At 42.0% G+C, this 14,695-nt stretch overlaps 1 protein-coding gene across 3 annotated transcripts; it reads right to left on the reverse strand.

Moving 5' to 3' along the window:
• Nucleotides 1-767: 767 nt before the first annotated feature.
• On the reverse strand, nucleotides 768-13,791 carry LOC148118468 (carboxylesterase 1D-like). 3 transcript variants are annotated; one of them, XM_087900499.1, is made up of 3 exons: nucleotides 13,515-13,791; nucleotides 12,059-12,131; nucleotides 768-906 (listed from the first exon to the last, which is right to left on the reverse strand). In XM_087900499.1, exons 1-3 carry the CDS (start codon nucleotides 13,624-13,626, stop codon nucleotides 804-806), a joined length of 288 nt encoding a protein of 95 aa, XP_087756625.1. In that variant the 5' UTR covers nucleotides 13,627-13,791; the 3' UTR covers nucleotides 768-803. The 3 variants fall into 3 exon arrangements, 2 of the variants coding, with proteins under 2 accessions (XP_087756625.1, XP_087756626.1); XR_015736011.1 differs by lacking the exons at nucleotides 768-906; nucleotides 13,515-13,791 and adding exons at nucleotides 5,952-7,447; nucleotides 12,206-12,312; XM_087900500.1 differs by lacking the exon at nucleotides 768-906 and adding an exon at nucleotides 5,952-7,447 and having other exon boundaries at nucleotides 13,515-13,788.
• Between the last annotated feature and the right edge of the window lie 904 nt (nucleotides 13,792-14,695).

Raw genomic sequence — 14,695 nt, forward strand, 5'->3', positions numbered from 1 at the left:
CTCTCCCTCTTCCAAAGGGCTCTCAGGGCTTTTCATGGGATCCCTGAGTCACCACCTCTCTTCCAGTGTTTACCCTGCTGTATCTGAGCACTCACCCACCCAGTGATTGCCCCTTTTAACTAAACAACCAGTCTGAAATCTCAGATTATAGATGGCCCAAAACCACAATCCACAGACAACTTCTTACATAAACATCTCCCCACAGAACACTTTTACTTCAGGGGTCCATGAATTCTCAAACTCAAAAGACCTCTAGGCGGCATAAAGCTTTAGTGGGCAGATCGGTGATGGGGGCCTATAACAGGCTGAAAAATTTTGGAGGCCCCCTCAGAACCCCACAGTTGCTTATCAGGGAGATCAGAGCTCATCTCTCAGCCTTCCTTTCCTAGAGTTTTGGGCTCTTGTGTTTGGTATCAAGGTCAAGTTTCCTTGAGCCTCCTTAGAGAAGGCTAGATTAGTTGTGTGGTAGACTTACAAGAGGCCCTGTTGGAGGTCATATGCAACCAAGGTTGGGAACTCACTTGCTTCAGGGCTGAGATTTAGGGATAGAATGTTCTTACTGTAAATGAACTCCATTTCACAAAATCCTTGGCTTGTAGCACCTACGCATCCTTTGATTCATGCATCCTTTTACCAAACCCGATGAGGGAACAGGGAGAGCCTAGCATGACAGTGACAGCTTCGCACATGAGAATGCTCTATGGGAGTGCACCTGGGAGAGGATCCTTTACCAAGTGCCGAGGAAGGGAGCTTCTTCGGATCCCCTTCATAGAACCACCAGATGCCTTCGGGCAGTGTTTAGTTTAATACAGTCTGGTATAGCTGGCTAAGCAATGGCCATAGCCTCCCTGAAGGCAGCTGTGAGCATCCATGAGTAGTAAGATGAAAATACAGGCAGCATCAGTTCTGGAGAGGGAAACACAAGTTAAAGATTATCAGGTCGTTTAAAGAATTAGTTTCTCTAACAGTTAAGCTGAGATTTCCCATGTGGCACAAAGATTCCAGTTCTAGTAAGATCCCTACAATAATGAAAACAAGGAGCCATACAAAAATGTCTACAAAAGGGCACTTATTTCTATTTAAAACAGTAGAAGGAAGCAGTCCAAATGTTCATGAGCTAAAGAATGAATAACATGGTAGTCTGTGTCCCTCACTGAATACTGTTTTTAAAAGCAACATGCTTTCCTGCAGCCAAAACTTGAAAATAGGAAAAATAGAAGAAGCGAGTCACAAAATTAAGCTTTATGCTTCCAGATGTATGAAATTTCCAGAACATAAGGGTGGAAAATGATGGCTGGTTATTCAGGGTTGAAGTTAAGGGTGTGAAGATGAAGCGGAGAATTGATGGTGGCAGGGACGGTTGCATTTGGCTTTTCCTTTTGTTTAGAAAATGCTGAAAATACGCTAGAGGATGCAGAGATGCGGAACACACTGTGCATCTTCTCAAACATGCTAGAACCTTGTCGCTTGCACCCTTTGTATTTATTTAAAGTTTCTATTTTTGTCTGTCCTTATAACCCTTTGCCAACTATTTTTTGAGAGCCTGCAGTTGCCAAACTCAGTGTTTTTGTGCAGGACAGCAGTGCTAAGAATAACTCTGTGATGCTCACTAGTGTGTCCTGAGGCTCAGTGTGGCAAAGGGACTGGTCCTAGACCACTTCACATAAGACAAAAACCCGTGGGACCTTGGAGCTGTAGTCTTGACTGTTGTGCCATGATGCCAAATGTACACACATGACTTAACTGTGGGAGATCTGGGGAAGCCTCCTTCTCCTAGTAATTCCTCCACCTTTCCCCAACAAAGTACCCACACAAGCCTTCCTACTGGCTTCTGCTGTGTCTTCCAGATCTCCAGGAAGGATGTAACAGAGTACCACATGTCACATATGTCACCTTCATATGGAGGGATCAGGGGGTCAGATGGCTCCAAGCCTTTGGATTTGAGGGAGAGGCAGTGATTGGATGACAGAACCCCAAAACCTGCAGTTTCTGTCAGTGTAGATTCCCATCTGGAAAAGCCCAGCTTAGGCAAGAGTTAAGGTCCAACCTCCAGGCATTTAACTGGAGACATGGATTTAGCTATGGCCAATGGAGTGGAGTAACGTTGAGAGGAAGGTTGTCCCCAAGCCATGTACAATGTTGTCTAGAGACAGGTAAACTTTCTTCCTGTAGATCTTTTCCTATATCCAGCTATAAACCTCAGCTGTGAATAGTTTAGACATAGGGCAATCAAAAGACTAGAGAGTAAGATAAGGTCATAATGGGGAATATTACTTCAGTCTGAATGATGACATCATGGAAGGAATTTAGGATATGCAATGTGATACCACTGGCAAGTGAGTGTAGTGAACTCACCCTATGTATAGGGAAATCAACAGAGGGATCCTCTTGTGAAAGATTAAAGAAGACCTGAAAGAAAATTAACCACAGTGGCATTTTGAGCTTGGATGATCAGCATCCAAAAACAAAAGAAAGGAAGTTAATAATCTGTATTCAGCCCTACTTCCCATCAAGTCTGTGTTAGTTTGCTAAGGCAACCCAAGCAGAATCACACACAAGCACAAGCCAATGTTTCTCATGTTAGCCTGAATGTGAGAAGGCATGCCAAATGACACAAAGTAACTCAGCCTCAAAATCAGAAGTGAATCCTGGAGCAAATCCGTTCCAAACCATCATAAGTAGCAATCACATGCCTCGCCTGATTCATGAGAATCAGACCCGACTGGCAGACCTCTCATAAATCAAAATTCCTTGAGATTTTGCACAATCATACTGCCAGTTCAACAGCCAAAGATAAGGTGGGGGTGGCTAGGCATTAGAAAAGTCTACAGGAGAAATCAGGAACCTAGGAAGCAGGGTCTTCTTCACTAGGTCAGACCAATAATAAGCGGGACTGGAAAGCAGCACCCAGTCAGCCTTCCACCATCTGAGACATACTCTGGAGTCTTCCCCAAGGCCACTGGCTTTACCTGCAGTGAAATTTCTGGAGACTTCAGGTCTAAAAAGAGATGCTCTTTAGCTCTTAGTGACACAGAGTGACCTTAATTGAGTATGAGAACTTAGTAACAGAATCAATGTCTAGACATGTTCTTTGTAAAGACTGGTATGGGCTTATGTTCCTCTCTTACTTTTATAAAGGAAGAAAATATGGCCCTAAAGAGCACTCTAATAAATGATTCTTTCCTCGTCAAGTCCAGTTTTCCTTGGGAGTGAAGCCTGCCCTTGTAGTAATGGGAGGATCTAGGGAAGAGGAGGTGAACAGGTTCAAAATTTTGAAAAATAAATACAAGATGGTTTTTAAGTTCTATCCATCTCTGTTTACAAGAGATGCTATATGCGGTCCTTTTAATTAGACAGAAAAACTGTTTCCAATTATAGAGCACACACACTCACACATATCCACACTCCTTGCTGACCCTAGCAGGTTTCCAGCTGGCATTTGAAAATTGGCAAACAGCTCTGGCACCCCATTTATAAAGACTTTTTTTTTTTTAGCATGACATGAAAGCTAAGGATAAATTATTGTCACAGCCACTTTGAGCCAAATGACTACCTGTGACTTTAGGGAATTTGACACATGTAGGAAACCACATCTACAGGTTGCCTGGACCTGGATGTAGACTTCCTGTCTTAGAGTGACTTTGAAGAAATGATTTGTGAATCTGGGATCTAACAAGCCTCACACAAGATCTCATAGATGTTCCTGAAGTCTAATTTTCTTGTGTTATTTCAGATGTAGGGGACACAGCTGAGTATCAATTAATTGATACAATTGCTTTTTCATTGGAGAACCCACTAAAGACTCTTATGTATAACTAGATGAGCTGGAGAGAAAACACCAAGGAAATGACTTAAGTGTTAAGATGTTGGCTGAGCATGTCAGGGAGGAGTCTCTAAGGGACACAGATCAACCAGCCAAAGCTTCTGTACTCAGGTTAATGGCCATCCATATTAAAATAGGCTTTCAGCAAGAGCAAGCTACCCACAATTGCTTTCCCCTTACCCTGGGACTAATCAGTGGTAAACTGTAGAGGCAGGCACTGGATTGGGAGATCTAAAGTCTAAGAAATCACCACATTTTATCCTTGAAATCATTTGCAATTCAGTCATAGGTTTTTATTTTAAAATAGTTTTAATAATTATCTTCTTGACTGTTAAGAATAACATTTTATTTATTCTTTGAAATTTTCATTTGATTATATCATCCACCATTATGTCCCTCCATGTCTCTCTAGGGTCTGTATCCTGTCTCTATCCTGACTTAATGTTCTTTCCTTTTAATTTTTAATAACCTGAGTCCTAGTAGTGCTACGTATGGGCATGGACATATGGCTACCGTCTGGGACATGGGAAACGTACCATCAGTCATGTTCACAAAGGAGAGTGATTCTCCTTCCCTTAAGAGTCATCAATCTTCAATAGCTCCTCTGCTAGGGGTGTGGCCTCAGGGTCCCTCCCCCATGCTTGCTGGAATTTTGACTGCCTCCGTCTTGTGCAGGTGACTCCAGCTGTTGAGAGGTGATGTGTGCAACAGTACTTACTTTCTTTCTGTCCCCCTTCCATGTTCCCTGTATCATCTCTGGAAGACACCAATTTCCATGGCATGTGTGTCACTGATCACAATGCTCCTTGATTATATTATTTCCACATGAATTTTATTATTCTGTCCTCTCTCCCTCTCTTATGTTTTACACACATATCATATCATCTATGTTAATATATATTCTTTGTAGTTTTCTTTTAATTTTCATTAACATACATTAGTTATAAATAGTAATGGATTTCATTATGGTATTTTCATATCTGTGTATGTATGTATCTTTGTATGTATGTATTGTGAAGCTTCCTTAAGAATCTATATGCCTCTGGGGAGGAAGAAAAAGTCACTTTCTTCATTGATACAAGCTCCAGTGTTCCTATAAATAAATCATCACCTATATTCCTGTAAATAAGTCTAATTGAACACATTTGTAGACAGTAAAGATATGAAAATAACTTTTTAAATGCATTAAATCTTTTTTGCTTTATTTGTTCAAAAGAGGACTTTTATAGGATGTGGACAAGTAGGAGACATGAATTAAAACAAAGTAAAATAAAAGGAAACGGATATGATCTGTCTGAAACGAAGATAGTGGCGGAAATAAAAATGAAACATGGTATATAACACATCTGGATTATAAATGTATGTTAATAAACACAGATGGAAAATGGGAATTTATGTTGACTCAGTAACATAAAGGCAGCAACCACTTTGAGCCCCACCATGAACAGGTGACAGGGACTGGGCTGGACTGGTGACTTCAATCTCCTCGAGCTTCAGAGAATTTCCATCCTTTTTGTTTAGTTTTGTTTTTTCTTCTTTTTGATTTTCCAAGACTGGGTTTCTCTATGTAGCCCTGACTGTCTTGGAACTTGCCCTGTAGACCAGTCTGTCCATAAACTCACAGAGATCTACCTGCCTCTGCCTTCTGAGGGCTGTGACTAAAGATATGCACCGTGGTCTGACTCCAGATCCTTTTGAAGCAAGTACACGCTTACACATTCAGGGTTAGATGCTCTATTGTAAACAGGGAACTCTGTCTCCCTGGGGGTCAATGGGGTATGAAGACTGAATCAGTGTCAGAGAATCTTTGGTCTTTAGTAGAGTTCCAGAGGAGACTGCACTCTCTACTAACGTAAGTTACGTCCTGAGGGGCAGACACTACTGACTTTCATGCCAAACACACTAGGAGTCACCCTGTAACTGCTAAGGGAAGGACCTGTTTTTGAGAGAGAGATGAATGATGGTATTCTGTATGGTCTCTTGGATCTAGATAGGGTGCTGGCAAACTTTGGGTAAATGATAGAATTGACCTAATACTTATGTTGTCATACAACTTCCATGGCAATTACCTAACTCTTGTTATTATGCTGAAAGTATCCATACATGAGAAAAGGAACATGACTGTGTTTCAATAAAACTTTATTTTTAAATATAGACAGTAGACAAGATTTATCTCATAGACATAAATGTTATGCAGTTAGCAGTCGTGTGTAATATACTATACACTACTTATATATTGATAATTTGATGCATAAATTCTGTATTTATATCATTTCTACCCATTCCTCTCCTCTCTTCAACTTTTCCTGTCCCCTAAATTCTAAATACTTAGCTATAATTTAGACATTTAAAAATACATTTTATGTGAATTACAGCTTAATAAAAATTTTTAATAGAGTTGTGTATAATGTAATCTTATTTTATAATATATTGTTATTTGAATAGGAAGCATTATGAATGACTTACATCTCCTCTTTGTGTTCCTATTGCTGTGATAAAACACCATGGCCCAAAGCAACTTGGGGAGGAAGGAATTTATTTCATTCTACAATTCTCAGGTTTGATCTTCCATTGCTAAGGGAAGCCAGGGCACGAACTCAAGGCTGGACACTGGAGGTAGAAACTGAAGCAGAGGTCAAGGAGAAATGCTGTTTACTTGCTTGTATCCCAGGACTTGCACAGACTGCTTTCTTATGCTGTCTAGGACAGATGCCCAGAGTGGCACCACACTCAGAGACCTGGGCCCACCCACGTAAATTGTTAACAAAGGACATGTACTACAAACTTGCCCATAGGCAAATCCTATGGAAGGATTTTCTCAATTAAGAGTTCCTCTTTCCGAAGGGCTTTTGCTTGTGTGAAGTTGACATAAAACTAGTCAGTACACATCAAGTTAGTGTGCTTTGGTTCTAAAATTACATTTTTATTTATTTAATTTTCCACTGTTACCCATTCAACCATTACCTTGAGAATATTCCTTGAGCACTCACAGTGTTGCAGACCCTGTGCTTGGTGTCCCATATGGGAAACACCAGTGTTCAACATAAACCTTGATCCACGCTAGCGAATCCTCACGCTTGGCTTAGCTGAGGAACTGAACCAAAGTCACACCTTCTGAGCTCTTGAGATCGCTGTTTCTACTTGCTACTGTCGACTTCTTACTCAGAAGGCCCTGCCTAGACAAGAGTTACATGACTTAGGTCTACTGGCATTTAACCAGCGTCATGAGATTAGGTGTTACAATGGAGCAGGAATGACAAAGGGAGTTGGGTTGTCTCCGGGCCTGCGCAGTGAGGATCAGGCTTCTCTGTACGTGTCTTTCTCTACAGCTCATCAGACTCGATGGCTCTGAGAGACTAAGGGACAAGATGGCCAGAGCCCGAGTTCCTGGTTTGTGTGTGGACCAAGAGAATCTGTGTTCTGTATTTGTTTGGGGTCTTCCTGTGAGCAAGAACTAAATGCCTATTTTGAGCTAACATATATGTCTGGGTAGTCATCCCTGTAAACTATCTGGACAGACTCCAAACAATGAGCAGTCATGCCCATGGTGGCTTTATCACTTTGGTCTCCAGTTTCTCCCTTGATCAAGTGTGCAAATGTTTACCACAGCCGCTTTTCTGGGATCTAAAAGGAAAATGTGAGAGAAGATGTCAGTAGCTGTCCAATGTCCTGGATTACACAAGCCCAGTGTTCTTGGGTAACTTCCATGTGCCAGAAGCTCTCTCTGCTTTGGGGATTTCTCTAAAGTGGAGAAATGTCATTGCATTCATGACAGGTGGCAATTCTAGGGTATCCACAGTTCTCCAAGCACTGGAAAAATCCTTAGTCAGTGATGATACCATACAATGTCTAAGCGTTTCAGTTTCCCACGTGCATGCTGTGATGAAGTTGACTATATACATTATTTTCCCTGTGTTTTCACTTGACACTGACTCTGGTCACTCAGGATCCTAGCTGACGGCAAATTTAACCCTTTGTAGGATGATTTCTCATAACTGTTTCTCACATCTCCCAAAGTGAACTACTTGAATTCCTGTGTCAATTGTGTCTTTCGTAAAACCTAAAGAAAAACAAAGTCTCTGTAACTCTTTAGTTACCAATGTTTGCTGTGGCTTCAAATGAATATCCCCTAGAATTAATTAATTTTAATGATCAAACTTCATAGTAGGACTGTGTTTGTAGATAGGACCTTTAAAGGAGCTATAATGGAACAGTACGTCATTCTGATGGGCACTAATTCCATCTAATTGATCATCAGAGAAATGAATTATAACACGCAAACTGGCAAGGCTGGCAATTGTGCACAGAGAACCTACCACCTGTAAAGGTAAAAGGGGGACACCCTATCAGAAAGAAAGAAGACCTGAAAGAAAAGCAACCATGCTAACAACTTGAACTTGGACTATCAGGCTTCTAGAAACAAAAGAAAGGAGATTTTTGGTCTGTGTCCTCTCTCCCAACTTGTGCAATATTGTTATAGCAAACTAAGAAGTATAACATAGAAACCTGACTCAATACTGTTCTGGTGCCTGGTAGAATCGAATTCCCAGACATTCATAGAGCATGTGTGACCTAACACAGCAACTTAGTATAAAATCACCATCAGAATCTGAAACCCAAGTTCAGCTTGATGGTGCCTGGTAGACACTTGTTTTGGTAACCCATCAGCAAGAGGCCTTACCAGCAGCTTTACCATAAAGCAAAATGTCTTGATTTTGTGTACAATTGTGGTGTCAAACCTACTTGACCTATGATTAAGAGTGAAGGATTGTGGGGTTAGAAGAGCCACAAGAAGAAGCAGGAACCTAGGGAAGTGTGTTCTCTCACCAGGATGGCTTGGTAATCTGACATTGTCTAGTTCAGATCAATGCTGATAACAGGGAGGTTGAGGCAAACAGCACCCAAGCAGCCTCTACTACTGCGGACACATCAATGAGCTCTTCCCTAAGACAAAGCTTTGCCTGCTTTGAAATTTTTCTGAGTATTCATCCTGAAAACGTGTGGTACCCTATACTTCAGCAGAAGAGCGTCATGACACAATCAATTTCTGGAGATTATCTGCTTTGCCAGAAGCTAGGCTAGGCTTCCTCTGTTCATTTTATACAGGAAGAATATTTGGACTTAGAAGAATACCAAAATAAAAGAGTATTCCTTATCTCTACCCACCTAGGCCCGTCAGGGTAGTCCTTCTAATTAGACAATAAAGCTGTTACCGAGCACAAAGATAAACTCTTTCCTCATTAACCATCCTTCAGGCCTTTGAAACCTGCCTGACAGCCTTGACACTCAGCCCATGAAATCGTGTGGCACCTTTTCAAGAAGACACCCATCCATATCTATAAAACATGGCTTTATAACTAAGAAGAATGAATGATTTCCTATCCATTGTTGAACCATTGGGCCACTTGCAACCCAACACTGTCTTATTAGGCAAGAGGCCACACCTGGAGCTATTTTGCACCAGATTGTACCCTCTGAAGCTGTTGCTGGCCCACAGTTGCTCCACAGAAAGGATGGTGAAACCGGGACCTATAAAGCCTCACACCAAATCCCGAGGCAGGCTGCTAACAAGTCTAGCTCCCCTATGTCCCTATAGCTGTAAGTGTCACATCTTTATGTCCATGTTTATGTTCATTCCTAGGTGGAATCTTGATGAATTTGTGACATGGTAAGTAAAACCCTAGGGAGTGGCTGTAAGTCTCAAGAAGTTGGTATTGCGTGGCAGAGTAGGTATCTTTGCTGCCTTCGAATTAACTCCATAACCCTTCCTATACCCATTAATTTATCCAACATATTAATGGGCATGCCCATATGATTAAGGCCTGAGACATGGGGCAAAGTCATGTCCTCCTGCATCCTACACTCAGCTTTACTTACAAGGTGTGGGACTAATCAGGAGCAAACTGGGTAGAAAATCCTAGGCTGGGAAGTGGAAAGACTGTGACTCTACCATGTGCCTTTGCAGGCCTTCTCTGAGAGTATGGTATGAGGACAGAGCTTTGGGGAAGGAGTTGCTCCATACAGCCCCAGCTGTGGCTTGTCACTCATTGATTCTAGAGGACTATAGCATCTTCCAGTACAGAGTACATCGCCATGTTTCTGAAGTCTCCACTTTTCTCATATTGTCACATTTTGACCATTGTGAAAGCTACCCAAACCCAAATTCCGTTACTGGTGTCAAGCCCTAACACAAAGTAAAGTCAGTGGTATTTTAAGAAAGGACTGAAATGTATTTTTACTTGATACCAAGAAGCAATGCAAATGAGTCGGAACATGCAAAAGATCTTCCAAGAAAATGTTAGTCTGGCAACATCTATTTAAACTTGGGTCAGTGTTACCTTTGGAGCTCCTGTTACTGAATGGTGTTTTAAAATAGCATTTAAACAACAATTAGGTTGGTTGTGTCTCTAAGTTTCTTTTAGGTATTCATCAGTGGTTCCCATGGCTCTCTTATTCTTCATCACAAAGTCCTATGTAACTCCTAAACAAAAGACGGCATTCTTCAGACATCTCCCTCTGTTTCTATTGAAAGGCTGATCCCATTGAACACACCCTCTGGACTATTACTCTTCTGCTACTGTGTTGAATCTTTTTATTGTAACATATGACTTCAATAAGGAGCTTTAATACTACTCCCATAAATGGAAGAGATATATTAATTACAATAAATTAGAGGTTGGCATGCTAAATGTGTCACTGTTTCTATAACCAAAATACTGGTAAAAACAAAGAAAAGCATAATATAAAAAATAATGTCTTTTTCACAAAAGGGTATATCAAGAATAATTCATTTGGTATAGGAATTAAATCACTGATAGTCATTTATAATAGTAAAACCAGAGTGTCCCCACCCACCTTGTCCAACACTGTGACCACCAGTTAGGTACCAAGGGACATTATCATTGTAGTCAGCTCCGTGGACTCAGAGAACGTTTTCTGCTGATGTTCAGCTCTTTAGCTGGGCTTTGTGTTATGTTTACACCTCCTAGGAGCTTTGTTTTCTTTCTTATTTATTTTAGATTTTTTAATACATTTTACATCCCAGCCACAGTTTCCCCTCCCTCCCTTCCTCTCACTCCCCCCTACCTCCCCCTCTACCAACTCCCATCCACTCCTCCTAAAGAGTAAGACCTCCTGTGGGGAGTCAACCAAACCTGACACATGAAGTTGAGGCAGGACCAAGCCCCTCCCCACCTTTATGAAGGCTGAGCAAGGCATCCCAGTATAGGGAAGGGAATCCAAAAAGCCACCTCCTGCACCAGGGATAGACCCTGGTCCTACTGCCAGAGGACCCTCAAACAGACCATGACACCCACATGCAGAGGGCCTAGTTAGGTCCCCTGTAGGCTCCCCAAGCTGTGAATCTAGATACCTCCCTGAGTTCCCATGAGCTCCAGTTAACTGTCTGTGTGGATTTCTCTTGGTTTGTGGTGTAGATAGGGGTCAGTCTCCCTGGAGTCAACCTGGTCTGAAGGCTGAGTGACAGAGTCCTGTACTCATGGATGAGACCCTAGGGAGAGCTGTTCTCTCCCTGTGTATGTATATGCGCTCATCTCCAGGGGCACAAAGCACTGGAACTCTGACCCAGCACACCAGGAGACCCAAGGGCTGCTCAGAAAGAAGCTGTTGGTGGGAAGGGGACCAACAATGAAAGGACTCAAGAAATAAAAACAAGAATTGGCACCTGAGCTTGTACCAAATAAAAAAGCTGTGTAAAACAAGATGTACAATCAACAGATAACAAAACAACTCCCACAACTAAGGCTCAGGGAGCATCAGGGGGAGGAGGCAGAAAGATGGTCAGAGTCAGAGGACCAGGAAGTCGGCCAGGAAATTGCCTCTCTTGGAAACAACAGGGAAGTTACACCCATGATACCTCAACAATATAGCTGCTAAAATAAGGCCTGAACAATGATACTAGCAATAGGTGTGCTAGCTTTGAAGGGAGAGACTCTCATGGGGATCCACCCCAGACAAAGAAATACAGGCACTAGGGCTCATGGGCACAAGGATCAAAGCTTGAAACCTCTCCGTCTGAGCCCAAGTTCAGATTCTCTCCTCATGCTGAAGTACCACAAATCATCCAGCGGCACACCAGGTTAGCCCAGCTCTCACTGAACCGCTTAGATCCCAGGGTTAGAAGGACGACCACTGAAACTCTAGAAAACTACTTCCTCCTCCTTAGGACCCAAGGCGCTACACCTTCAGGTCTGGCAATATTGCTCCCAGCCTTACCCATTCCGAGCAAAGTTGGCCCAGAATTTCATCACCATCTTGCTGAGACTGATCTCCTCTTCTGAGGCACCATCTGTGGGGGAAAAAAAGTTATAAAATTAGCCTACCTAACTTAAGGTGTGGTTAATGAGCTAAAAATTAACTTACATAACCTAAGATGTGGTTGATGAGCTACAACAACATTGCAATCTGAGTCCCTTTAATAAATGTAGTCTTGAGTATGAACACATCGGGCTGAATGTGCCCGATCGGTCCTATGATCCTAATCCCTGAAGATACATGAAGTCAGGCCTGGTTAATATTTGAAGGGGAGAAATGCACTCTTGATCTTTATTACATATTCACTGAGCAAATTCTGCCTTTTAAGAAGATCTTTGTGAGTACGCCTTCGATTTAAAGTTAAGAAGAATATATCAGATGCCCTATGCCTTTCTCTCTCATACTGACCTGTCTGACATCCATCTCCCTTGAAGTCCAATGACAACAAGACTCAGTTTCCATAATTTTACCACCAGAGTTGCTTGCCCTTAAGTCTGTTCACAACCTCCTATATATACACCTCTTCATAGACTCTGAAAATAATCATAACTGGGCGATGCCCAAAGACACTGGTGTGCCATGAGGGACATACCATAGGTCACACGTTATATGCAGCTGTTGAAAAGTAAGGTATTGAAGACCTTTGTGAAAGGTTCACTAAATACCACATCTTTAAGCATATTTAAGTTTACGGTATATATGAGAGAGCTAGATAGGTAGGAACATGATAAGCCTTATTCAAAGTTAGAAAATTTTCTAACTCTTCCCTTACACATATTCTAGTACTTATGGGAGGCAAATCAAATACTGGCATTCTTGCCCTAAAGGGCCAGTGGGTGACTACAGCGGTATGAATAAAAGTGATCCCCAAAGGGAATAGCACTACTAGAAAGTGTGACCTTGTTTGAGGAGGTGTGTCACTGTGGGGATGGGCTTTGAGGTCTCTTTTGTTCAAGTTTCTCTCAGTGTGACTGCCAGTTGACTTCCTGTTGCCTACAAGATGTAGCACTCTCAGCTCCAGCACCATGTCTGCCTGCACACCAGCCGCCATGCTCTCGGTCATGATGATAGTGGACTGAACCTCTGAAACAGTAAGTGAGTCACCCCAATCAATTTTTTCCTTATAAGAGTTTCTGTGGTGATGGTGTCTCTCCACAGCAACCGAGACAGTGACCTTCTAATTCTCTTATTGGTGTCACAGCAGGATTCTGAGAATGACTGTGGCTGGGGACACATTAACACAGTCCCATTGTGTGTATTAAAGTAGGAGAATGGGTGGGGACTGTCCTACAGCTGAGACCCATTGTAGAGCATCAGGAACACCATTTTAAAAGGAGACACTTGCTCAAGGCCATTAAGCAAAAATCCAAACCCAGGTCTCAGATCACCAAGGCCACAACCAGCAAACAGACTTTACCTTTTAAAAACGGGGCACCCAATACAGAGAAGAGATCATCACCATGGTCTCCTTTCACTGTCTTGGGTCTCTTTTCTGATACAAAGCTTGGCCGATACTGAAACTCATACATGTAGGTAGGGGCTCCAGCATCTGAGGAGACATGGATTCATGCACAGGTCACATTTCCAGACACACACCTGGATGGTGTCAAGGTCTTAGGCCCTGTAGTTAACATCACTCTTTAGCTTCAGAGGAAATAGCTTTAGGAAGTCCCAGTGATTTGCTTAGGTTTGCACAGCTGGTCGATGTAGTCCTAGGATTTGAAGAAGATGCTTACTGAATGAACAGCGAATGGAGCCACACATGCAGTGACTGAATGGGATGAGTGTCAGTCACGACACATGTGTATTGCTTCCTAGAAGATCTAGAACCTCATAGTTGCATCCTGCCTAGCTCTGGGCATTCAAAGAGTTTCTCAACTCTTCCGAGGCATAAGGAAATGAAGACACATAAATAAGATTCTATGTTGAGATAGAATGATCTATCTCTTGTGTTTCATGATATCTCCAACTTCATTGGTTGTAGTGAGGGCTCGGAGCTGCGGGCAGGCCTGCTTTTCGTCCCGCCCAGCTCTTGCATGGCTAGCTTAGCCCCAGAAATAACAACACACAAACTGTATTCATTTAAGCACTGCCTGGCCCATTATCTCTAGAGAGTTAGTTACTAACTCTCATATCTTGATATTAACCCATTTCTAATAATCTGTGTAGCACCACGAGGTGGTGGCTTACAGGAAAAGATTCAGCGTGTCTGACCTGGTGGCTGGCTCCATGGTGTCTGCCCCATTGCCCTCTTCCCAGCATTCTGTTCTGTTTACTCCGCCTACCTAATTTTCTTTCCAATCAGAGGGCCAAGGCAGTCTCTTTATTAATCAATGAAAATAACACAATAGACAGATAACCCTCCTCCATCATTTCCCCCTTTTCTGTTTAAACAAAAAAGAAAGGCTTTCATTTTAACATAGTAAAATTACATATAACAAAATAGTTATCAAGTAAGAATTACAGTTAAAATATTTATATCTATTTTATCTTTATCATAATAATGGAAAACTATAACTAACCATTCTTCAACTCCATCAAAGACTCCAGAAGGATATAATATTACCTAAGTAAACAAGAAGGAAGCATCTTTCAAAA

The sequence above is a fragment of the Myodes glareolus genome, chromosome 22, assembly GCF_982192425.1.
Source record: "Myodes glareolus chromosome 22, mMyoGla1.1, whole genome shotgun sequence".
In the NCBI taxonomy this organism is placed as follows: domain Eukaryota; kingdom Metazoa; phylum Chordata; class Mammalia; order Rodentia; family Cricetidae; genus Myodes; species Myodes glareolus.